This window comes from Sorex araneus, chromosome X (genome assembly GCF_027595985.1).
Source record: "Sorex araneus isolate mSorAra2 chromosome X, mSorAra2.pri, whole genome shotgun sequence".
Classification (NCBI taxonomy): domain Eukaryota; kingdom Metazoa; phylum Chordata; class Mammalia; order Eulipotyphla; family Soricidae; genus Sorex; species Sorex araneus.
In genome coordinates, this window is record NC_073313.1 from 103,762,480 (window position 1) to 103,789,530 (window position 27,051).

At 38.7% G+C, this 27,051-nt stretch overlaps 1 protein-coding gene across 1 annotated transcript in view; it reads right to left on the minus strand.

Moving 5' to 3' along the window:
• MORC4 (MORC family CW-type zinc finger 4) overlaps positions 1 to 27,051 on the minus strand; it is an 80,983-nt gene that overhangs the window by 15,541 nt on the left and 38,391 nt on the right. Inside the window, exons 10-11 of the mRNA XM_055121748.1 lie at positions 5,987 to 6,070; positions 1,069 to 1,197 (exon numbers count right to left, since the gene is read on the minus strand). Coding sequence (XP_054977723.1) covers positions 1,069 to 1,197; positions 5,987 to 6,070 — 213 coding nt within the window. The remainder of the gene's footprint in view (positions 1 to 1,068; positions 1,198 to 5,986; positions 6,071 to 27,051) is intronic.

Below are 27,051 nucleotides of genomic sequence, written 5' to 3' on the forward strand. Positions count from 1 at the left end.
ACAGTAACAAGTCTCACAATGGATCTTGTTACTGGTGCCCGCTCAAGCAAATTGATGAACAATAGGATGACAGTGATACAGTGATGGCTGAATTAAATTAAACTGATTACGATGAACCCATGAATTACTAAGTGAAATGAAAACTGTTAAAAGGAAATAAGTATTTATGGATATACCAGGCTCTACGTCCAAGGAACATACAGCATATTTGGAAGGCAAATATGTAAGCAAAAAGCACTGAATATACAATAGCTTCTACAACAGATTTAAGTACACGAAGCATTTGAAGAGAACCATCAACTCAATCTGAAATGCAAAGCCCTTAGTTTCATGGAGCTTAAATCTTTGGAAGAGCCTAACTATATACATAAGAAACATTTACCAAAACCATAAAATGAAAAATGAATAAATACAGTGTATGACTTAAGAGTAAAAATGCTATAAATGACTACCAACTTGAAAAATATCACACAGAATATTTTAGCTTAGGTAAGATTTGTATAGGCAGATAGAATGTGTAGTCATTTTGAGTTCAGAGGAATAACACTACCTAATCATGGAGTAGGGGATAAGCAGGACTATGTGGGTAATAGTAGAGCCACAGGCCTGGTAGAGCCACAGGACTGGTAGAGCCACAGCCAAAGCCTAAATTTTGTATTGTTATGAAAAATAATGGGCTGGAGCGATAGCACAGTGGGTAGGGCATTTGCCTTGCACGCGGCCGACCTGGGTTTGATTCTTCCACCCCTCTCGGAGAGCCTGGCAAGCTATCGAGAGTATCCCACCTGCACGGTACAGCCTGGCAAGCTCCCTGTGGCATATTTGATATGCCAAAAACAGTAACAACCACTCTCGCAATGGAGACGTTACTGGTGCTCACTCAAGCAAATCAATGAGCAATGGGATGACAGCGACAATGAAAAATAACGAGGACAGGTAGGGTGAGGCCTGTTAGAACAGAGATTGGATTGCTAGGCCAACAAGAACAGACATGAGATACACAGTGTTTTAGAATATTGAGACAAATCAGGAGCTATGTGAGGCACAGCATTTGAGTCGTAGCCTTACCTGTACTTTGGATGGGAATTATAATAACAAAACCATCTTGCAGGTAGTGTAGATGGATCAACCTTGCCAGGAAGCTTCCTCCATTTAAGGCACTCATCACACTGTACCCAGGTCTGGTCAGGAATTTTCCTAAATTAAAGTAAATAAAAGTGTGACTGTGTCTATTCTAGCTCTACGCTCTCTTACATTAGAAAGGTCTCACATTGAGGAGCTGAAGGAAGAGCTCAATAGGGAGGGTGCTTGCTTGGCATGTGGCTGACCCAGATTTAATCCCAGGGACTCCATATGAACCCTCCAGTCCCACCAGGAGTAATTATCTGAGGTCAGAGCCAGAAATAAGCCCTGAACACTGCCAGGTGTGGCAAAAACCAAAGCAAAACAAAAATAATACAAGAAAGGAGCTGGAAAGATAATACAGAGAGTAGCGTGCCTGCCTTGTATGAGGCCAACCCTGGTTTAATCCCCAGCACCATGTATAGTGGGTGCCCTGAGCCCCACCAGGAATGATATTTGAGCATAGAGGCAGGAATAAGCCCTGAGCATAGTCGGGTCTGACCTCCAAACAGAAACTAAAACAAAAACAAAAGAAAAGCTCACCTTGAAGGTAAAAGAACATATTTTCATACATTATGTGTTGGAACTGTTGTGATCTAGATGTCTAAAATGTACCTAAATTCATAAAATAAAATAAGTATAGAACTATACCAGTTATGCATATAAAAAACAGTAATCTGTAATCTGTATTAATGTGGAGGGTCACCTTTATTTATGCTAAATATTACACAGATCCTGAAATCCTGTATTCATTTTAACTCTAAGATTCACTATGAAAATGTTACATATTACAATACTACTGAGACATAGAACCTACAGAATCATTTTATTTGCCTCAATTCAAATTCAGGTTTGAATACATTTGAAAGTATTACTGAAGAATCATCATCAAAACATTTGTCCCCAGGAGCTAGAGAAACAGTACAGTGGGGCAAGCTTCTTGCCTTATATGCAGCTGCCCTGGTTTCAATCCCCAGAACCCCACATGGTCTCCCGAGCCCACAAGGAGTGATCCTGAGCTCAGAGCCAAGAGTACAGTTGGGAGTGGCTCCAAATCCCTCCAAAATATTTGCCTTCAGACTCCCTAGTCCATTTTTCCCCTAGTTTATTCTTTAAAAAATGTCTGTTTACATTTCAGACATACTTTTATTAGTATAATATAGCCAGATTATCTTTAAAAGTAATATAAATTTGGTTAAATTATATAATTAGAAATGGCAGATCTAGATAAACAGTTGGGGTAAATTATTAACATAAAACCTTTCTAGAGTTCTATCTTTTAATTTTTAAAACTTTCATATTTTCACTGACTCATCATCTGACCACAATATTATAGACTCTCGGAGGTTTAGCTTAATGCTTCTCTATATATAAATGTCACCGCACTCTCCACCAAAATTCCAGTGCCATACCACCAACAAAAGATCCTACTGTTCATTATTCCTACTCTCCCTTCCCTCTGGTAACCACCATAGTTTACTGAGTCTAGAACTAATTTAGCACATCCTTAATTTGACAGAGGGTCACTATTCAAATATATAAAGGACTCCCATAACAACAACAAAAACCAAACAAGCTTGGGAAGCCCCAATTTAAAAATGGGCCAACTAAATACTTATCCAAAGTAGACATACAGGTGGCCCACAGACACAGGAATGTCCAACATCACTTTCTAATCAGGGAAAAGGAAATAGAAATGATGAGATACTATTTCACACCTAAGGGAATGGCCTATATAAGAAAGACTGAAAGCATCAAGTGTTGGCTCTATGAAAAACTATATGGATATTTCTTTTAAAAACAGGGGGTACGGGGCCAGAGTGATAGTACAGTTGGTAAGGTGCTTGCTTTATATGCAGCCAACCCAGGTTTGATCCCTGGCATCCCATACGGCACCGCTAGAATTAATCCTTAAGTGCAGAGCCGGAGTAACCCGAGTACCACTAGTTGAGGCCACCCCACCCCAAAAATGGGGAGCAAAGTGAGAAAGGGGTTTGTATACCTTGCATGCAAATCAACTTGTGTTAGATCCTTGGCATCACATGGTCCCCTATGTACTGCCAGGAGAGAACTCAGAGCAAAGAACAAGGAGTAACTCACAAGCATTGTCAGGTACAAATCAGAAAATTTTTGAAAGATCGATAAAAACAAAATTACTGTATAATTCAGAAATACTATTCATTTTGTACTCCTACATTGAGAGTTCTATTCTTAAAATGAATATCCACTCCCATGTCTCTCAGGATGCAAAAATCTAGTTATCTAATTCACACCTTAGAGTGAATTCACTTCTCTGTGAAAGGACACTGACCACATCTATTGGAAGTAATTAGCACTTAAGGTGTGAAAGGCAGGTCTCAGTAAGAGAAAGGCTAGAGAAAAGCAAAGGACATGCCTTACACATTACTTTATATGTTACTCTTCTTACAAAGAACCTTTAAAATACAGTGGTGTGGGGGCCAGAGCGATAGCACAGCAGGTAGGGCGTTTGCCTTGCACACGGCCGACCCGGGTTCGATCCCCGGCATCCCCTATGGTCCCCCAAGCACCGCCAGGAGTAATTCCTGAGTGCAAAGCCAGGAGTAACCCCTGAGCATCACTGTGTGTGACCCAAAAAGCAAAAAATAAAATAAAATAAAATAAAATACAGTGGTGTGTTTACGTGACTTTACGTAACTTTCTTATTTTTTTTTTGGCTTTTTGGGTCATACCTGGCAATGCACAGGGGTTACTCCTGGCTCATGCACTCAGGAATTACTCCTGGCATTGCTCAGGGGACCATATGGCATGCTGGGAATAGAACCTGGGTTGGCTGCATGCAAGGCAAACGCCCTACCCGCTGTGCTATTGCTCCAGCCCCGTGACTTTCTTATTTTTAAGGGTGCATTTTTCTTGTTATAAAACAGGCTCAACTATGCAAAAACTGGAAAACACAGAAATATATAAAGCAAACATACAAACACCTGAAATTCTATGAATCAAAGAAAACATTCTTATTTTAAAACTCTGCTTTATCCAATAGATTCTTACACATTTTGGGATATATAGCTTTCTATATCCTAGTTCAGGGAGCTCCATGCAACAAGCACACACTAAATTCTAAGCTCAGGTCTGACCTCTTGTGTCAATATAAGTCCATACAGTCTATTTTATTTTGAACCAAAGTCTGCAAAAGGCAGTTTGAGCAGTAGTGGAAAGGGAGAGATTTGGTTTTACATGCACAGGAGAGTCTTTTGCAGATGTATGCCAAAATTACACTCCTGGGCACAAACACATTTAAGAGACAGCAAGTCCCTGCCTTGGGTTACATGCAAACCATGGTGGATTCATTCATGAGCACATGCTTATACTTGTGATATATAGGCGTTGAGAGGGTTGTGCTATAATTCTCATTGCATCCATCAAGAAGAGTATCATGGTAAAGAATTTGTGTTTGTGGGCTTGATTACCTATAATTGAATCTTGTATCTATCACTGTCTTCTAGGGTTTTTTTTTAGGGGGGGCAAACTAGGCAATGTTCAAGGGATAGTCTTGTTTCTGTGCTTGAGGTTATATATGGTGCCAGGACTTGAACTAGAGATGGACTCTTGCAATGTAAAGGCCTTAACCCCATACTACCTACTTACTGAATGCCCCCCCCATTCTCTATCTTTTTATCTTGAGAAAAATTACTTAAGCTCTCATTGTAACAGTCTCTATATTTGTAAAGAAATAATAAAACCATATTTTAAAATTGTTGTGATAAATAAATGCAAGCACATATAAAGAACATAGTTAAGTATTCAAATAATAATCATCATTATCATTCTCCTTTCAAAAAGATAGGCATACACACACTTCAGCAGTATACAAGCATATTTCACAGAAATAATCATTGGCAATGTGAAAGGTAAATAATGAAATCTCATTTGAATGTGTAATTCTTTCAATCTATGGAGGTTGAAGATCAGCAAAAGTTTTTAATATTTACTCAGCAGTTTGCATTTAAAACAAAATTTTTCTGAGTATTTCCATTAAAAAACAAAGGAGTTTACCCCAAATACATTTTTAATACTCTAATTTGTCTTGATGGTGATTTAACTGAGTATATGTGCAGTGCAAATGTTCTACCCTCTTTACTATGCTCTATTCCTGGCCTACGTAGGCATTTCATCTTGATCCATTACCCTTTATTTCCCTGACTTAGACTCAATGAATTCTATTTTTCTTAGAAATGCAGGGTTCTATATGTCAACCCTTAAATTTCTTTATTCAGGTCTAACGTTTACCAGTAAAAGGGGAAAGTGAAATTTGCTAACATTTCTGAATAATTACCATGCTAGGCACTGCATTAGAATGTTCTGTTATCTAATTTACTATTCTCAGAGAGATAAAGTTACTTACAGGATGAAGCTCACCAAATTATTAAGAAGCAGCTCCATATTCCCCCTAGGTTTGTATGACTAAAATGACTATTATCTTCCATTATAAACTACTGTATGTAGGATAAACTTACAGAGCTAAAACCTTTCAATTTATTATCTAAATCACACATGTGTTAAACTGGAATCAGTACTATGATTTCCTATTTTTAGTCAATTGAAATTTATGAGAAAAGCTCTCCCATGCTGGAGTAATAGTTCAATGGGCTGAGTGAATACATGCATGCAGAAGGACTGGTTTCAATCCCCAACAGTACATGATCTCCTGAGCACAGAGCAGGGAGTAACCCCTAAGCACCACTAGATGTGTTTTGCCACCCCCCCAAAAAAAGTACTTTCTCCCTTGTTCCTTGCATTTTCTCTGGATACTACCATAAATTATTCATGATGTCAATTAACTTTAATGACATTACCCACTTCAGATTCAGTATTTACTACTCACGGTATTGGCCTGGAAACAGGAGAGTTATCAAATTTTTCTTTCCAATAAGCATCGAGCTTCTGAGAAAGTGCCTTTATTGTCAATCTGAAAGAAATAAAGAAAAATTAATGTTCAGAATATGTTCAAGATTTTCAATTTCGATATACTGCCATTTAACAAAAGCCAACAATTTAGAATACTCAGGCTAGTTCTGAACATCTACGCTTTAAGAAATGAAAATAAGAACACACTGATTTTGTAAATTGCCTTCGTAAATTGTTATGTCAAAATAACTAAATAAAAATGTCAAACAGTTACTTTGCTTGAAGGTAACATGGTTATGAGTCTGAAAATGAACGATGACATCAAATTTTGGGGAACTTTTAGACTTGAGATAAAGGTGCTTGACATTATCGACTATGTCAAATGGCTAAATTGCAAAGCTAGAACAGAGCCAAATAATATGTTGAGAGGAAGTTGTAATTATCAGATGATTGCCAGGAAGCAACTCAGGAACATGTTGAACTCAGAAAACGAAATACTGAAGAGACACAGAGCAATAGGATGAATAAGAAAATTGAAGCCAACTTTTTGCTGCCTACAAAAATAAACACACCTGAACAGTTGGGGCAAATATGGGCTCTGTCAAGGGCTAGAAAATAATTTTACAGGCAAACAATCCCCTTAAAATGGCAAGATGGGGACCTGGAGCAAATTAAAATGAGTATGGTATTTGACTTGCAAGTGGCCAACCAGGGTTCAATCTCCAGAATCACATATGGTCCTCTGAGCCTGCTAGAAGTGATTCCTGAGTGTAAAGCTAGGAGTAAGATCTGAGCACCACCAAGTGTGGTCCAAAATCAAACAAAAAATGCCAAGATGGCCTTATTTTTATCAGGAAGCAGATTTGAAATTTAAAAAGGCTGTAAGACACAAGGAAATGGGAAGATATCCCCAGCTATTGGATTGGAAGAATTAACATTGTCAAAATGGCAATACTCACCAAAGCATTGTAAAATTCAATGTGATCCCTATAAGGATACCCATGACATCCTTCAAAGAAATGGAGCAAACACTCCTGAAATTCATATGGAACAATAAGCACCACGAATAGCTAAAGCAATTCTTGGGAAAAATAAGATGGGAGGCATCACCTTCCCCAACCTCAAACTCTACTACAAAGCGGTAATAATTAAAACAGCATGGTACTGGAACAAAGGTAGAGCCACAGATCAATGGAACAGGGTTGAATATCCTGACACACACCCTCAAATATATGCCTCAAATACATGATCATCTAATCTTTAATAAGGGAGCAAGAAATGTGAAGTGGAGCAAGGAAAGCCTCTTTAAAAAAATGATGCTGGCAAAACTGAATAGCTACATGCAAAAAAAACAATGGGCTCAACATCTACCTAACACCATGCAGAAAAGTCAGATCAAAATGTATTACTCACCTCAATATCAGACCAGAATCCATCAGGTACATTAAAGACAAGGCTGGCAAAACCCTCCAAGAAATTGAAGCTAAAGATATCTTTAAAGGTGACACGCTATTGGCCAAGCAAATGGAAACAGAGATAAACAAATAGGACTACCTTAAACTGAGAAGCTTCTGCACCTCAAAAGATACAGTGACCAATAAAAAAGTCTACAGGATGGGAAAGGATATTCACCCAATACCCAGCTGATAAGGGGTTGATACCAAGGATTTACAAGGCACTGGTTGAACTCCACAAGAAGAAAACATCCAACCCCATCAGAAAATGGGGTGATGAAATGAATAGAAACTTTCTCAAAGAAAAAATCCAAATGGCCAAAAGACACATGAAAAATGCTCCTCATCACTAATCATCAGGGAGATGATGATCAAAACAACAATGAAATGTCATCTCATACCACAGAGACTGGCCCACATTCAAAAGAACAAAAGCAACCAGTGTTGGCATGGATGTGGGGAGAAAAGAACTCACCTTCACTGCTCGTGGGAATCCTAACTGGTTCAGCCCTTTTGGAAAACAGTATGGACCTTTCTCAAAAAAAATAGAAATTGAGCTCTCATTTTATCCAGCAATACCACTTCTGGAAATACATCCCAGAGATGCAAAAAAGTATGGTAGAAATGACATCTGCACTTATATGTTCATAGCAGCACTGTCTACATTAGCCAGAATCTGGAAAAAACCCAAGTTCCTGAGAACAGATGACTTGTTAAAGAAGCTTTGGTTCATCTACAAAATGGAATACCATGCAGCTGTTAGAAAAGATGAAGTTATGAAATTTGCGTATAGGTGGATCAACATGGAAAGTATGTTAAGTGAAATGAGTCAGAAAGAGAGGGACATAGAAATATTGCACTCATTTTTGGAATATAAAGTAACAGAATGGGAGACTGACACCCAAGAATATTAGGGATAAGTACCAGGAAGATTACTCCACAGCTTAGAAGCCAGCCTCTCATGCTGGGGGAAATGGCAGCTCAGATAGAGAAGGGATCACCAAGTAAGGGGTGCTAGGAGGGCCCACTCAGGCTGGGAGATGCGGGCTGAAAGTTGACTATAGTCCGAACGTGATGGCCACTTAATACCTCTATTGCAAACCATACACCTAATAGGAGAGAAAAAGCAAAAGGGAATTCCCTACCACAATGGCAGGGTGGCATGGAGGGGATGGGGTGTGGGTGATGGGAGGGATGCTGGGACCATTGGTGGTGGAAAATGGGCACTGGTGGAGGGTTGGGTACTTGATCATTGTATGACTGAAACACAAGTACGAAAGTTTGTAAGTCTGTAACTACCTCATGGCAATTCACTAATAAATTTTTTTAAAAAATGGCTCTAAGTGACAGATATAGCCACTTTACAATTATCAAGAAATTTATATATGAAGAACTCATACCTCTAAACATATATGCACATAATGAATTTCCATCAAAATAAAGTAATTGTTAGAGAAATGAAGAAAGAAGACACATTAACACCACCACTGTAGTAGTAGGAGACTATCATTCCCAAGATCAACTAGGAAAAAACTCAGTAAAGAAACACTAGACTTGAAGGAAGAAGTGAATGTAGCAGAAAGATACAGGGCCATTTACCTACCTCCCCCAAAGATGAGTACACATTCTCTTACAGTACACATGGGGTATTTTCTAAAATTGATAAATTTGGGTAACAAATCAACTACATAAAATCAAGAAGATAGGTATCATACCAACTAACATCTCAGACCACAAAGCTTTGGAAATGCATATTAATCACAATAACAAGTGGGGGAAAAGCCAAAATGCTTGGAAATTAAAAAACTCACTAATAAACATCCAGAGAGTCAAAGAGATTCCTGGTTGCAACAGAGAATGAAGGTACAAGCTATCAGAACATGAGACAAAGCAAAACAGTGTCAAAAGGGAAGTTCACAGCAACACAAGCATTCATTAGGAAGAAAGAAAGGACCCAAATAAATACCTTAACACTACAACTTAAGTAACTAGAAAAGACTTATGCATGCAGATGCTATCACATCCATGCAAAGAAGTTACTTCATCTACATCCTATATTTGATGTATTAGTTACCCTGGCCTCGCATTTCTTTACATAGCCATAACCCATGGTTAACACACAAAGACAGCCCTACTTCAGGGGCCAAAACATACAACAACACGCAAGATAAAACTACAAAATGCAAAGGTCACAGTGGAAAAAAATAACACAGAAACTCGCCAGGCTTCTTAGTGAGTCAAGTTGCTAGCCCAGATGGGTCAGACAATAATACTGAGCTACATAACCTCTCAGATAAGGTATTTAGAATGGAGCTTTTAAGGATGGATAATGCACTCTTGATAAAATACAAGAGAATATGAGAGAGAAATGAGGAAAGTGCAAAAGAAAATACAAGCAGAAATGACATACCTAAGAAACTTGGTAGGTCAAGTCCATGGCTTTCTTATATACAAATAATAAAAGAGAAAGAGACATTAAAAATAATCCCGTTCACAATAGTACGTCAGAAAATCAAGTACCTTGGAATCAGCTTAACCAAAGAGGTGAAGGACCTGTACAAGGAAAATTACAAAACACTACTTCAAGAAATAAAAGAGGACACTAGGAAATGGAGACACATCCCCTGTTCATGGATAGGGAGAATTAACATTATCAAAATGGCAATACTGCCCAAATCACTATAGAAATTTAATGCGGTCCCTATCAGAATACCCATGACATTTTCCAAAGAAATAGACAAGACACTCCTGAAATTCATATGAAACAATAAACCCCCACGAATAGCTAAAGCAGTCCCTGGAAAAAAGAATATGGGTGGCGTCACCTTCCCCAACTTCAAACACTACTACATAGCAGTAGTAATTAAAACAGCATGGTACTGGGATAAAAACAGACCTGCAGATCAATGGAACAGAGTTGAATATCCTGTTATAGACCCCCAAATATATGGCCACTTAATCTTTGACAAAGGAGCAAGAAACGTGAAGTGGAACAAGGAAAGCCTCTTCAACAAGTGGTGTTGGGTAAACTGGATAGCTACCTGAAAAAAAATGAACTCTGACCTCTGTCTAATGCCAGGCACAAAAGTCAGATCAAAGTGGATAAAAGACCTCAATATCAGACATGAATCTATAAGGTACATAGAATAAAATGTAGGCAGAACTCTCCATGACATTGAAGCTAAAGGCATCTTTAAGGATGAAACAGCACTGACCATGCAAGTGGAAGAAAACATAAACAAATGGGACTATATCGAACTAAGAAGCTTCTGCACTTCAAAAGAAACAGTCACCAAAATACAGAAAGAGCCCACAGAATGGGAAAGGGTATTTACCCAATATTTACCAAATATCCATCTGATAAGAGATTAATATCCAGGATATACTGGCTCCCTACAATATACAAGACACTAGTAGAATTGTACAAGAAAAAAAACCTCAAACCCCATCAAAAAATGGGGAGAAGAAATGAACAGAAATTTCCTCTAATAAGAAATACATGAAAAAAGGAACATGAAAAAATGCTCCACATCGCTAGTCATCAGGGAGATGCAAATCAAAACAACAATGAGGGGCTGGAGCGATATCACAGCAGGTAGGGCATTTGCCTTGTATGCGGCCGACCCAAGTTCGATTCCCAGCATCCCATATGGTCCCCTGAGCAAGTCAAGGGATAATTCCTGAGTGCAGAGCCAGGAGTGACCCCTGACCATCGCTGGGTGTGACCCAATAAGCAAAAAAAAATGAGATATCATCTCACACCACAGAGACTGGCCCACATTCAAAAGAACAAAAGCAACCAGTGCTGACATGGATGTGGGGGAAAAGGGACGCTCTTTCACTGTTGGTGGGAATGTCGACTGGTCCAGCCTTTCTAGAAAACATTATGGACAGTCCTTCAAAAACTAGAAATTGAGCTTCCATATGACCCACAATACGACATCTGGGAATATATCCCGAGGATGCAAAAAAGCACAGTAGAAATGACATCTCCACCTATATATTCATTGCAGCATTCGTCACAATAGCCAAAATCTGGAAACAACCCGAGTGCCCTAAAAAAGGTGACTGGTTAAAGAAACTTTGGTACATCTACACAATGGAATACTATGCAGCTGTTAGGAGAGAGATGAAGTCATGAAATTTGCTTATAAATGGACATACATGGAGAGTATCATGCTAAGTGAAATGAGTCAGAAAGAGAGGGCCAGACATAGAAGGACTGCACTCATTTGTGGAGTATAGAATAACATCACATGAGGCTGACACCCAAGGACAGTAGATACAAGGGCCAGGATGACTGCCCCATAGCTGGAAGACTATTTCATGAGTCGGGGGTAGAAGGCAGATGGAATAGAGAAGGGATCATTAAGAAAATGATGGATGGAAGAACCAGTTGGGATGGGATATGCATGCCGAAAGTAGCTAATAGAACAAACATGATGACTTCTAGGTGTCTTGTTGCAAGCTATAATGCCCAAAATTAAGAGAGAGAGTATGGGGAATATTGTCTGCCATGGAGGCAGGGAGAAGGTGGGAATGGGGGGCATACCGGGGATATTGGTGGTGGGGAATGTGCATAGTGGAGGGATGGGTGTTTGATCATTGTGAGAATGTAACCCAAACATGAAAGCTTGTAACTATCTCACAGTAATCAATAAAATAAAAAAAAATTTAAAAATAATGGCTGGAGGAATCAGTCGGGATGGAAGATGTTTGCCGAAAGTAGATAATGGAACAAACATGATCACCTCTCAGTGTCTGTGTTGCAAGCCATGGTGCCCAAAAGTAGAGAGAGAGTGTGGGGAATATTGTCTGCCATGGAGGCAGGAGCAGGGTGGGAAAGGGGGGTATCCCCTGGATATCGGTGGTAGGGAATATGCACTGGTGGAGGGATGGCTGTTTGATCATTTTGAGATTGTAACTCAAACATGAAAGCTTGTAACTATCTTACAGTGATTCAATAAAATTTTTAAAAACTTGGTAGGTGAAATGAACAACTGTATAGACCAGAGAGCAGTTCTGTGTGGTTACTTTTCAGCATCTGACATCACCTATGGAGTGATAGTACAGTGGGTAGGGCGTTTGCCTTGCACACAGATGACCCGGGTTTGATTACTCCGTCCCTCTCAGAGAGCCCGGCAAGATACCGAGAGTATCTCATCCACATGGCGGAGCCTGGCAAGCTACCCGTGGCATATTCAAAATGCCAAATACGTAACAAGTCTCAAAATGGAGACGTTACTGGTGCCTGCTAGAGCAAATCGATGAACAACGGGATGATAGTGCAGTGCTACCGGTGAAATGAAAAAGTCAGTGGAAGGCCAAAGCAGCAGAATAAAAATAGCTGCTGAGGACGGAATCAGTGAGCTCCAAGATGGGCTGCAGAGAATCTCCAGACAACAGCAGAAAATCTAAATGAGCCTCAAGATAAACCAAGAGATATCAAGAGAAAATCGGACGAAGCCAAAAGGAATAACCTAAGAATCACTGGAGTCCCAGAAGGACAAGAAAACCCTGATGAAGAAGCAATTGTCAAAGACATCATTGCTAAGACGTTTCCAGAGCTGAGGAGTGCACGCAAGCAGATTCAGGAGGCCAGAAGGGTGCCAGCTAAAACAAATATAAAGAGAAATACTCCAAAACACATCTTTATCAGAATGACAAAGAAACCTAGAAGGAGATAAAATTCTGAAAACTGCAAGATCAAAGAAGGAAATTTCTTTTTTTGTGTGTGAAGTTACAGATTTTATTTAAAGGTTTCTGAGGGAAGGAGGAAGGGATAAGTGGGAGAGAGAATAGTAAGAATAATGCATTCAAGAGAGAATGCGGGCTTCTCCAAGGGTGGAGGAAGCCCCTACACATTACCGAGCTTTAGACACAAAAGTATGAAAGCATGAAAGTACACATCTCAAGAGGGGAGATGCGGGTGACACATGTGCTAGGGCAACACATGTGCTCGGCCACATGGGCACAAGCAGCACATGGGCTCAGGAAGCATATGTGTGCAAAGAAGGAAATTTCTTATAAAGGAGCATCCTTAAGATTTACAACAGACTTATGTGACAAATCTCTCTGGGCCTGAAGACAGTGGGGGTATATAGTGAAAACACTCGTTGAAATGAACGCTTCACCGAGAACCCTTTACCCAGCTAGACTCTCATTCACTCTTGAAGGAACAACACACAGCTTCACAGACAAACAATTAAGGAACTTCACAGACTCAAGACCATGGCTGCAGGAAAAACTAAATGGGCTACTTTAAGAGCAGACAAGCCTCCTCCCCCAACACACAAAACTACTACAGAAACATGGGACAAAATACCTTAACAATAATCTCTCTCAATATCAATGGGCTAAATGTACCAATTAAAAGACACAGTGACAGAATGGATCTGAAAACTGAATTCAACATTCTGCTGCCTGCAAGAAAGACATCTGAATAGTCAGAATAAACACAGACTCAAAGTCAATGGATGGAAAACAATTCTACAAGCAAACAAATCCTTCAAAAAAGCTAGGGCGGCAGTATTAGTATCAGACCACATAGAATTCATACTGCAGAATGTTTCACCAGACAGTGAAGGTCATTTTTTATTGAATCACTGTAATACGGTTACAAAGATTTCATGTTTGAGTTTCAGTCATAGAATGATCAAACAACCATCCCTCCACCAGTGCAGTTTCCAGCACCTCCCAACCCAACCCTCCCCCTGCCTCTATGGCAGACAATTTCCCCTATACTCTCTCTCTACTTTTGGGCATTACAGGTTTGCAATATAGATACTGAGAGGCTATCATGTTTGGTCCCTTTTCTACTTTCAGCACACATCCCCATCCCGAATGAACCCTCTAACCATCATTGACTTAGTGATTCCTTCTAATTCCAGCTGTGTGAAGGTAATTTCTTTTTTTTAAATTTTTTAAATTTTATTGAATCACCGAGATAGTTACAAGTTTTCATGTTTGGGTTACAATCTCACAATGATTTCTTAATGATCAAAGGATCTGTACATCATGAAGAATTCATATTCCTAAATGTATATTTACCTAATAAGGGACAAGCAAAATGCTTAAAACTACTACTCATAGACTTGAAGAAAGACATTGATAACAACACAATGATAGTTGGAGATTTCAATACTGCTTTATCACCTCTTTATAGATCAACCAGACTCAAGCTCAGCAAGAATATACTTTATCTGAAGGAAGAGACAGAAGACACAGGTTTAGTGTGTGTGTATATATATATATATATATATATATATATATATATATGAAACTTCATCCCCCCAAAACTGAATACACATTTTTCTCAGGTGCACATTGGACATTGGACAATGTACAATAAATTGGCAGTTTATAAATTCAATAGGCCAAAATCCATAGCTTTTTTATATACAGATGATGAAAGAGAAGAAATATATTTAGAAAAAAAATCCGGAACAGAAATTTTCTCAAAAAAGAAATACAAATGGCTCAAAGGCACATGAAAAAATGCTGCAAACTGCTAATCATCAGGGAGTTGCAAATCAAAACTATGAGATATCATCTCAAACCATAGAAAATTGCACACATCAAAAAGAACGAGATCAACCAGTGCTGGTTCGGATGCAGGGAGAAAGGGACTCTCATTCTTTGTTGGTGGGAGTGCCAATTGGTCCAGCCTTTTTCGAAAACAATATGGACATTCCTCCGAAAACTAGAAATTAAGATCCCATATGACCCAGCAATACCACTTCTGGGAATATATTCTGTGGATGCAAAAAAAGCACAGTAGAAATGCCATCTGCATTTGTATGTTTATTGCAGCACTGTTCACAATAGCCAGAATCTGGAAACAACCCAAGTACCCAAGAGCAGAGGACTGGTTAAACAATTTTTGTCACTTCTACACAATGAAATACTATGCAACTGTTAGAAAAGATGAAGTCATTAAACTTGCTTATAAGTAGATGGACATGGAGCGTATCATGCTAAGTGAAATGAGTCAGAAAGAGAGGAACAGACATAGAATGACAGCATTCTTTTGTGGAATAAAAAAATAACATAATGTGAGACTAACACCTAAAGACAGTAGAAACAAGGGCTAGGAGTATCACTCCACAGTTTGGAAGCCTGCCTCATGTGCTGGGGGAAAAGGCAGTTGGGATGGTATAGGGACCACTAAGTCATTGATGTTTGGAGGGAGCGCTTGGGATGGGAGATGTGTGCTGAAAACAGACTAACAACCCAACATGATGACCTCTCAGGATCAGTACTGCAAACCATAATGCCCCAAAGTAGAAAGAGAGTAAGAAGGAAGGTGCCTGCCACAGAGGCGGGGGTGGTATGGGGTGGGAGTGGCGGGAGGGATTCTGGAAACATTGGTGGTAGAAAAAGCGCACTGGTGGAGGGATGGGTATTCGATCATTGTATGACTGAAACTCGGTCATGAAAGTTTTGTAACTGTATCTCACAGTGATTCAATAAAAATGTTTTTAAAAAAGGAAAAAGAAAAAGACAGGGGAAACCCAAAACAATAAAGAGGAAGGAAATAATAAAAATTAGAGCAGAAATCAACTAATTGTAAGCAAAATAAACTATTCAGAAGATCGATGAAATAAAAAGCTGTGCTATGAAATGATAAATAAGACAAACTATTATTACATCCAACAAAGAAAGAAAACTTTAAAAAAACAGAATCAGAAATGAAAGGAGATAAGATGAGCTATCACAACAGACACAGCAGAAATACAAAGACTCATCAGGCATTACTATGAAAAATTTTTATGCTATGAAACTGGAGAACCTAAAGGAAACGGATAATGTTTCTGCACTCCTATATCCTTACAAAGTTGAATCAAGAGTAAATAGAGCACATAAACAGCCCAATTAAATTTCAACGAAATTGAGACAGTCCTTGAAAGCCTCCTCCGTAACAAAAGTCATGCAGTGTATCACTACATGTAAGGACCTTAAAATTCATGCTGAACGAAGTGAGGAGAGAACCCAACACAGAATGATCTTTCTGACATGTGGAGTGCAAGAAAACATAATGTGGGAATTAAGAATGGGGAGAGATAATGGAAACAAAGAACATGATAACTGGTAGTCAGCTGGAAACATACCACCTGAGGGGGCTGGGAAATAGGACAAGGAGGGACAACTCAAAGTGCATGGAAGATCGAAAGGGAGGTAGTGCTCAAAGTTAGCAAGGTATCATATATGAAACTCTATAGGCAACATATTCAAATGCCATTTGCAGGATAAAGGGTGAAGAAACCAGGGCCACTTAATTTGCTGCACGTGGTTTTCCTGTATCTTGAGTTTTATTTATTTTTTGCGTGGGGCGCCTCCCTAGCAGTGCTGAGAGGACCCTGAGGACCCTTCCAGCGATTCTGGAGGCCACCAAAATTGTAGCTGGTTCCGCTTGGTGTCAGCAGTGAATGCATTGCTAGGGATCAATTTCAGGATCCTCTGAGTAGCACCAGTAGTACCCCATGAGCGCCCACTGGGTATTACCCCAAAATTATTCATGACAGATACAGATACTTGGGAAAGCTGCCCTACTTGTATTTATAGTTTAGTATGATAATGCCAGCAAGTAAGAAACACTGAATTCAATTAAGCTGTGATCCAGACATGTAGGATGGTAGTAGGATGCTTGTCTTGCATGTGTGAGACTCTGGGTTCTATCCCCAACACGGGGGAAAAAGTTTGCATCTGTAAATAAGAACTACTGGATTAGAGGAGAACAGGATATGATGGGGAATTTTGGGGAAGGCAGTGGTTTGCATTGAGGTAACATTCCATCAAGTTTGGAAGGAAGTGAAGTAGTTAGCCATTTGCTAATACTGCCACTGAATTGTACACATCAAAATGGTTATGGTTAGATTGTATAGGGGCTAAGGTGCTTTCTTCTCATATGGGATTCCAAGTTTGATTCCAAGCATCACAGTCCCTCAAGCATTGTTAAACAAGGCCATGGAGACTCCTGATCACCGGTGGAGTGGTCTGTGTCTAAGTCTGAGCATTGAACCATTTAACTTTGCTGGTTGAGTAGCACTGGGAGTGGCCCCTGTGTCTCCTAAGTACTGCTTGCTAGGCTGAACAACCAAATACAGTTTGTTTTTTTTATATGTCAGTTCATACCCACAGGTCTGATGACCACTACTAGCCCAATGTTTAAAGGTCACATGCATTGAGCACCTGGCAGTGCTCTGGGGACCATGCTGTGCTAGAGATCATACCCAAGGCTTCTATATATAAAGCATTGACTCAATGCCCCTAAAGTGAATAATTATATCAGTTTTGTCAACTGTAAACAATCATTTCAATCAAAACACTGCACTTGTATACTAAAATATCCTATACAAAAATCCTGCCTTGACTCCACTGTTGATTAATGTCCAACCTCTATTCTGGTATATGTGGTCTATAGCAGAGCTTCATAAGCTTTCTCCACTATATGGGTATACAAAGTAAGTATATGATTCAAGCATTTATGATAATTATATATTAGTTTTAAAGTAAACTTATATTTTTTCCAACTCCTACACTAATTTATACGACCTCAGATGGCGGTCACAACCACAGTTTATAAGGCTAGTTTTGGGGTCCCACTCAACTGTGCTCAGGGCTTGCTCCTGGCTCTGCACTCAGGGATAAATCCTGGCAGTATCTGAAGAACCACATGGGATGACAGGGATTGAACCATCGCTGGCCATGTCCTGGCGACCACTGTACTATCTTTCTGGACCCTATTTCCAGATTCTTAATTTGTTTTATTTTGGGGTGGGGCTTCACCATGAGGGACTATTCCTGTCTCTGTGCTCAAAGATCACTCCTTGTGGGTCTCAGGGCACCATATGGGATATGGGTATTCAAACTGCATCATGGCTGATGGCAGTTACATGCAAGTGTCTTACCACCTATACTATCTCTCTGGGCCTTCTGAAATTTAATGGGGCTACTGGTGTGATTATCTGGGAACTGTGACTCAATTTTTCCTATTTTCCACTCCTTATTTAAACTGGAATGTCTGTAATTTGAATATCTGTGTCTACGCCTGCCACACCGCTGGAAGGAAAAGAATCAACATCCAACCAATCAGATACATCTACAACTGGAGGAGAATTAGTGTCACACACCAGAATATCACTCATCCCTGATTTAGGACATCTAAGTAAAGTAATATGAGAATTTATAGATTCTAGAGTTTAGAGTCAATGCCACAATCAATGAGACTTTTGGTCTCTTTTTGAATAGAGTTAATGTATTCTGCACTAGTTTTAAATGGGTGTTAACTTTTTTTTGTTTGGGGGCTCATACCCACTGATGCTCAGTGGTGTCTGCAGGACCAGGACTCCTACATGTCAGTTATCGCCCTTGCCCTGTAAGTGGATCTTATAAGGCAAAAGAGCAGCTTGTGTTTGGAAGAATGATATTCTTGCAAAGATGCCTATGTCTTAATCCCTAAAACCTCTGAATATATTAGGTTACTTGTCAAGGGGAAATTAAGGTTGCAGATGGAATTAAAATTACTCATGAGCTAACATTAAGATAGATTTCCTGAAAACCCAAGTAGAAACAGTACAAGTAGGTCAAATGAAACAATAATAAAAATATCCCCCAATACAAAAATCCTTGACAAGATGACTGTTACCAAACCTTCAAATAAACATCTAAACCAATTCTCTTTAGACTCCTTAAAAATATTTAAAAACAGTAAACTACAGACGAATATCCATGATGAACAGAGGCAAGAAATCAATGAAATAGAAAATAAATTTTATCAATATACAAAAATAATTATGTGTCACAATCAGATGAGTTTTAATTCAGGGATATATGGATAGCTGAACATATGCAAATCAATTAATGAAAAATATTCAGTAAAAGGTAAGATGAAGGTCATAAATAGATGCTGAGAAAGTGACACGATTCAGCACTCAATTATGATTAAAAGTTAAAAAATAATATATTTCTATTATATGATAAATGTTACATGCTATAAACACACAATGAATACACTCAATGATGAAAATCAAAAGCCTTTCTTTAAAATCAGGAACAAGGCTACCCATGCTCACCATTTATATTTAATTTAGTTTTAGAGGTCTTATATAACAAGTAAAAAAGGAATACAGATTGGAAAATAAGTGAAAACATAATGTGCAGATGAATACAATAGAAATGATACAATAGAGATGATACAATAGAAAACCCTAAATATTTCATTATAAAGTTATAAATTGGTTACAAAATCATCACACATTCCTATGTGCAAATAACAATCAAAAATAAAGTAAAAATCCCATTTATTTTATGTATAAAAGAATGAAATCATTAGGAATAAATTTTTAAAAGGAAGTGAAGAACTGTATAACCAAAATTACAGAACACTGCTAAAAGGCACAGAACATAAGATACAGGAGAGACATTACATGTACATGGATGAAGAGAATGAAATCAAATGTTCATCTGAAAGAAAGCTAACACAAATATAAAGCAATCCCAACAAAATCCCAATTATATGTTTAACTGAAACAGAAAAATTTACTAAGGTTTTACGGAATTGTAAAACTTGTGAAAAATAATGGCTCGGGCTGGAGCAATAGCACAGCAGATAGGGCGTTTGCCTTGCACCTGGCCAACCCAGGTTCGATTTTCAGCATTCCACATGGTCCCCTGAGCACCGCCAGGGGTGATTCCTGAGTGCAGAGCCAGGAGTAACCCCTGTGCATTGCCGGGTGTGACCCAAAAAGCAAAACAAACAAACAAACGAAAAAAACCTAATGGCTGAATTTAAAAGTAATCTCAATATTCTCAGTTCTGACTTAGTAAGGAAGGCACCATCTCACCTGGCTTCAAGCTATATATTACAAATTGACAATAATTTAAAACTGTTTTTAAAATTGTTTTTGGAAAGGACTGGAGCAATAGCACAGTGAGTAGGGCATTTGCCTTGCCCATGGCCTCGGCTGACCCAGGTTCGATTTCTCGGTCCCTCTCGGAGAGCCTGGCAAGCTATCAAAGAGTATCCCGCCAGCACGGCAGAGCCTGGCAAGCTACCCGTGGCGTATTCGATATTGCCCAAACCAGTAACAAGTCTCACAATGGAGACGTTACTGGTGCCTGCTCAAGCAAATCAATGAACAACAGGATGACAGTGCTGCAATATTACAGTCCCTGAAATAAAATTATATACAGAGATCAGCAGAAATGTATTAAGAGCCCACAAACCCACAGATTATCAATATTTTAGCCAAGGGAGTCAAGGTCACTCAACAGAGAAACAAAAATCTTTTCAAAAATTGTTACTGCGGGCTAGAGGAAAAAAATGGGAGTTAAGGCACTTTCTTTACAAGACACAAGTTTGATCCCTGACATATGGTCCCCTTGAGAATCTCTTAAGTAATCTCTGAATACAGATCAAGAAGTAGCTCATGGGTACTGCCTGGTGTGGTTCCAAGAAATTGTAATGAGAAAATTGGATAGTTACTGGAATAAAAGAATGAAAGTAGACTATTTTCTAAAAACCTCATTTACATCACTGTCATTGTCATCCCGTTGCTCATCGATTTGTTCAAGTGGGCACCAGTAACGTCTCTCATTGTGAGACTTGTTACTGTCTTTGGCATATCCAATACACCACGGGTAGCTTGCCAGGCTCTACCATGCAGACGAGACATAAAAAATCAAAATAAATTAAAGACCTTGATGTAAAACCCAAAACCATAAGCACATAGGAGATAATACAGTAAATGTTACACAACCTCAGTGTTGTGGAACATTTTTTAAAAAGAGATTTCTTTGGGAACTAGATCCGAACTGCGAGGAAGATGAAAGCAAAGATAAAAACTGGAATCACATTAAATTTATAAGCTTTGTATAGCGAAAGTATAGAAGAATGGCCTCCTGAATATATATGCAGATATCTGATAAGCAACTGACATCTAAGTTATGCAAAAAACAACTAAATTAGTAAATATCCAGTGAAAAGGGGGGCATAGAATTTTATCAGACACTTCCCCAAAGAGGACAGAGATAGCTAATAGGAAAAAAGATGCTCATAATCAGTAATTATCAGGAAAATACAAATCAAAAGTGATGTATTACCTCATATTCCTGAGATTGACTCACATCAAAATGAATCAATTTAAAGAATGCATAGAAAAAATAAGGAGCTTACTCAATATGTTAAAAATATAGCTACTGAGCATCACTGGGTGAGTTTCCCAAACAAATTAAAAACTAGAAAAGAATAAAGGACCGGGGACTGGAGCAATAGTACAGCAGGCAAAGCACACAGCTATGAGCACCTCCTGAGTATCAATGGCCCAGCCCTAAAAGGATAGAAAAAATTTCTATTTTCAGCAAAACAGAAAGAATCGGGGGGGGGGGGTTATGCAAGAAGAGAAAGTCAGAAAGATCAAGACAAGTCTTAGATGATGACTCATAAGTGCATCACAAAGAAAAAAATTGATGGACCGAAAAAATAAGATAAAAATAAACCAGTGAATAGTAACAGAAGAACTAAGAAAATCTAAAAGACAGAGGTGATGGACAAGAAAAAAGGTGAAGCACATCTAAGTAAACATAGTGTGCTTTATGTTGAAGGACATAAAAAAATAAGTGCAGAGAATGGAAAGAAGATATTTACAAAGGTTCCCAATACAATGAAAAAATATGATACAAAAATTAAGTCAGTGGTCTGGGGATGTGTCTCAAATGGCAGAACACATACCTTGTATGCCTGAATCTCTAGGTTCAATCCCTGGCATCACAAAAACTGCCAGGTATGTTTCCCCAACCCCAGTATTCCAACAGCAACATCAATAACAGCAACAAATCATTCAGAGCACAGCCTTTAGTTTTAGCTGACTGGTTCTAAGGGGGCTCTGCAGTCTTTATTGTCTTTGGCTATTTTGTAATTCTATACATAGAATACTGAGTGCAGTAATATTTGTCTATAGATATACAAATTATATTCTATTAGGCAAAGAGAAACCTCTTCCCACCAAAAATATGGACATTTTTTTCAGTCGGAAGGAAGCAGAGGTTTGAAGGATGTAACAAAGTGCCTGCCTTGCAAGTGACCAATCCCACTTTGATCCCTGTAACTGCATATGGTCCCCAGGCACCACCAGGGATGATAATGCAACAATGCTGGGCGTGGCTCAAAAGCAAAAAAAGTGAAGTATGAGAGTCAGAATCAGTGTTGTGATGACAGATGCAAGGTCTTGGAGCTATATGAGAAGCAATCTCAAGCCACCACTGCGGGTTTTGTAGACTAGAGAAGAGGACAGGGGACACAAAGGCCAAGAAATAGGTCTCAAGCTTCAGGAAATGAATGCAGCCTTACCAATACCCCAAGTTCTTAGTTCCATGAGATCCATGTTGGACTTCCAACTTGTAATACTCTAAGATAATGAATGTCTTAAGCTACTGTTTTTGTGGCAATCTGTTAGGACTGCAATAGAAAACAATTTCTACTGTACATGAACAGAAAAGTCATATACTTCCTGCAAAGATTTAAAATATCCTACTGCTTCTCAGTGAGTTCATTGTATGCAGCTCAGCAGACAGTTTGGGACTCTAAGACAGGGGTCAGTAAACTATTATCCTGTGGGCCCAATCCATCCAGGCTACTGCCCTTTTCTTAAATAAAGAAAACTATATATATATATATATATATATATATCATACACACATAAAAATATTCATTAATTTATTTGTTGTCTATGTCTGCTTCTATCCTATAGTGGACTGAACAGCTGTGGCATAAAACATTATGGCCCACAAAACCTACAATACTTCCAGACCCTTCACAGTTTGCCAACCCCTGTTCTAGGATACAGCCCTCTTCCATTTGTCTTTGTTTCCTTCACTCGAATATGATTCTCTTATCCTCACTCCTCATATTCTTTTTAGTGTGGCGGACTCCAAAACAGTGCTGAAGGAGTTCACGAGTCACTCCCAGAAATACTTGACATAGCCCTGCTTGGGCCAAGCAATGCTGCTCAGATCCAAAGGTGCTAGGCCACCAGCGCCATGCCATCAGTGCTCAAGGGCTACCAGGGCAACATGTGACAGTGCACAGGGATCCATGTAAGCCATGGATCAAAGTCAGAGCTTCACATTCTAGGAATGTATTTCACCCCCTTTGAACTACGTTCCCAGTTCCTCCCTATATTCTTACCATCCTGAGTTTCTGTCACTACTTTAGTTCACGAAACAATTCAATCCCGGAGTCATTATTCCTTCCCCCCCTTTTCTAAAGTTGCATCCTTTAGGGCAAATCTCTATTCACACCTTCTACTAAAAACTTCCCTATCTCTCAGGGAATTTTTCCTCTACATACTACTGCGGTTCTAATTGATCAAATAGCCATATTTTTACCCTCAAAATTATTTTATGTATTTAACAAAATGTTATTAAAAATGGACTGCAGCTCCCCCAAAGACAGGAACAGAATTTTGGGTTTGTCTGGAAAAGTCTATGCACGGGGGGAGAGGGGGACTTAATATGTACAGATTGCATTTTTACTTTATTTCATTATTTTTGAACCACACCTGATGGTTCATGGGGAATATTCCCAGCAACGTGTTCAGGCATCACTCTGAGCAGTGCTAAGGAGACCATGCAGGGTCAGGAATCAAACAGAGCCTTCCAAATCAACATATTAAGTTATCTTTCCCCATTGAAATTTTTGTTTTGGATTTTTAGGGTCACACCTGACAATGCTCAGAGATTACTCCTGGCTTTGCACTTAGGAAATACTCCTGGATGTTCTTGAGGACTCATATGCGATGCTGAGTTTTGAACCTGGGTCAACCACATGCAAGGCAAATGCCCTACCCGCTATATTATTGCCCTGCCCCCCTGACTGAATTTCTTAAGTTGAACTTTAGTCAAAAATTTTTAAGTTTGAGCTCTGATAGTTACAGATGAAATAAGATATCCACAACTATTAAAAGTATTACCAAAGGCTTTATTTATAGACAGAACCACAGCATGACTTGTAAGATACTCGGCATTTGTAATTTTGATACCTGTAATACTCATCTTCAACTGGATTCACAATCAAACTTTCTAATTTTCTAAAATATATTTATTCTTGAAACTAAACATCTTCTGTATTTATATAAGAATTAACTGAGTATAAAACAGAAAGGATGCCAAAACTGGGGTAAGAGTTATACAAATTTATGGTCTTCAATAGGCTTAAGCATACATTGTAGTATACTAATTTTCTGTCTTCAATAAAATATTTATCATATAAGTTAGAAATCCTTTATGTTTAACCAACTATATCTACTTTCTAGAATCTATTTGAATCCTCTGAAATCTCCTGAAACTCATCATACTAAAACTAAACATACCAACCCAAGAGTCTAATACGTCTAAAATTTAAAAGGCACATTGTGAAGGATGGCATAGATTGTAGATATATAGTAATTGTTTATCTATAACACGTGTGTTTCACAGGACTTAGTTGAATAATAACCAGACATTAATTATTCCTTTAACATAAGAGAAAGAATATGACAGATTTGAGAAATTTATCAAACTTTATCATTTTTAAACTTTCATTCTAAAGGTCAAAGTCCTAGTCAAAAATTCTCATTATGGTCCAGGTTCTTACGTTAAAAATTATGTTTTTCTGTTTCTCCAATACTTTCTTCTCAATCTGTCCACTGGCTGCAAAAGTATTATTTAGTGTAAATGTCAAACTTCTGCTTATCATCCAATATAATTAGTTCAGATCCACTTGCCTATTTTCATTAAGAACAATTTTAAGGCTTTTGTATCATGAATATTTTAGTATGTAACTCCAGTATTCTGTACACTATTTCTAAAATTAAGGTTTATCTCAACCAAGCTCCAAAAATGTATCAGTAAGCTTTAATTTAAGTATCATATCATTTCATTAATGTATAGAATATAAGGAAATAAAACACAAAACTGTTAGTAAGAATAAAATGGCAAAGAGGTGGCACCAAATAGTCTGAACAAGAAGGAAGCATACAGGATTCTCCTGTTACCAGAGAAGTATCTACTCCAAAAATTAAATAAAGACTTCTGTGTGAGGCTCTACTTAAAAAGTTTACTGGAGAATCCAGCTATCATCATCAGGAGATTTACGGAACACAGAACTGCCAGAATTAAAAGCTAAGAATTTCAATGCCACCAAGGAAGAGGGCAGGTCAAAGCACTGACCAACAGTCCAGGAAGGATTTCTAAATTGTAGAACTCTGCTCTAGGGAAAAGAGGAGTCAAAACAAAAACTAGGCTTCCTAGCTTTACAATTCTACAAAACCTAATAGGGAGGCAAGAGCTATACTGGGCAAACTATTAAGGCGCCTGAGTGATACCTTTCAAGATGATTTTAAAAAAGACATCTCTTGATTTCTCTTTGAGTGAGAGCCAACCTTATGGCAAATCCCACCTATTTCTAAGCTAGATGCCAACAACAGGGGGTTCAGTGACATTCACTCTCTCCAGGCTAACAAAGCCAGTTCCTCCCAACACCCATCTGACTAACAGAAAATAGCGCGAATGAAAATCTAGAATTGGCAATTCCTTCCACATGTCCTACATGTCAGTTGTGCCGATGTACAGCCCATTCCTGAGCATCTGATCATTCAGCTGCAGTACAGGCCTAGTCAAATTTGTTTCCAGAGGCCTTGCCAAATACTATGCTATTGGACTGTAAGATATTGGCAAGTATATTTCTAGGCTCAAGGTCTTCTTGAGCCTGGCATATAGTTGTTTCCAGACCCTGACAAATGCAAATACCCCAGTAGCTATGTAAGTTGGCTTGGTGCTACAGTTGCTATTTGGTATTTGTGACTACAAGTTCCCATTTGCTGCTCAAGCCTATTGGATACTGACACCATAGCCACTGTCAGGCACCAACAACTGCAAATGTTGGGACACAGTCCAGGTCTGCCAGTAAACTTCTAACCGCAAATTCCCAGCAACGGGCCAAAATGACACCAACTCAGAGCCACAGTCCCTGACTGGAGTTAGCAAGTGTAAACCCCAGATTGATGTACAGGCCTACATAAAATCAGACCCTCTCCCTACCTCTCCTGTTCCACCAAACAACAGAGATTCACCTGCATTTATAGATGAAGACAAAATTCTGGGAAGGACCCCAAGCTCCCTGTTGAAGACTTCCAAGCCACAACATAAAAGATGTTCACTGAATTGAGGAAACAGAAAACTGCAACAAGGAGAGGGAAACTGACAGTTCATGAGAAAATTTTAATCACAAATCACTGAGCTAAATGACACAGTTGTGAACAAAAAAAAATGATGCCAGGGGCTCAACAGCAAAGCAACACATATGAGGAATATATCAGAGTGCTTGAGAATAAGGTAGATGGAACCATTAAAAGAACAGATGAGAAAATTTTTAATGAAAAAAATTAGATCTATGGGATGACATCCATATCACAAGTGTTCAAAAGAGAAAGGATAGCACTTATTGAGTTAGTCAAGAGGAGCTAAGGAAACAGGTTTGTTAACAAATGTAATCTACTCTACATAAAATTCTGGAGCAAAACAAAAATATTAAGTAAAAGGTTATGAATAA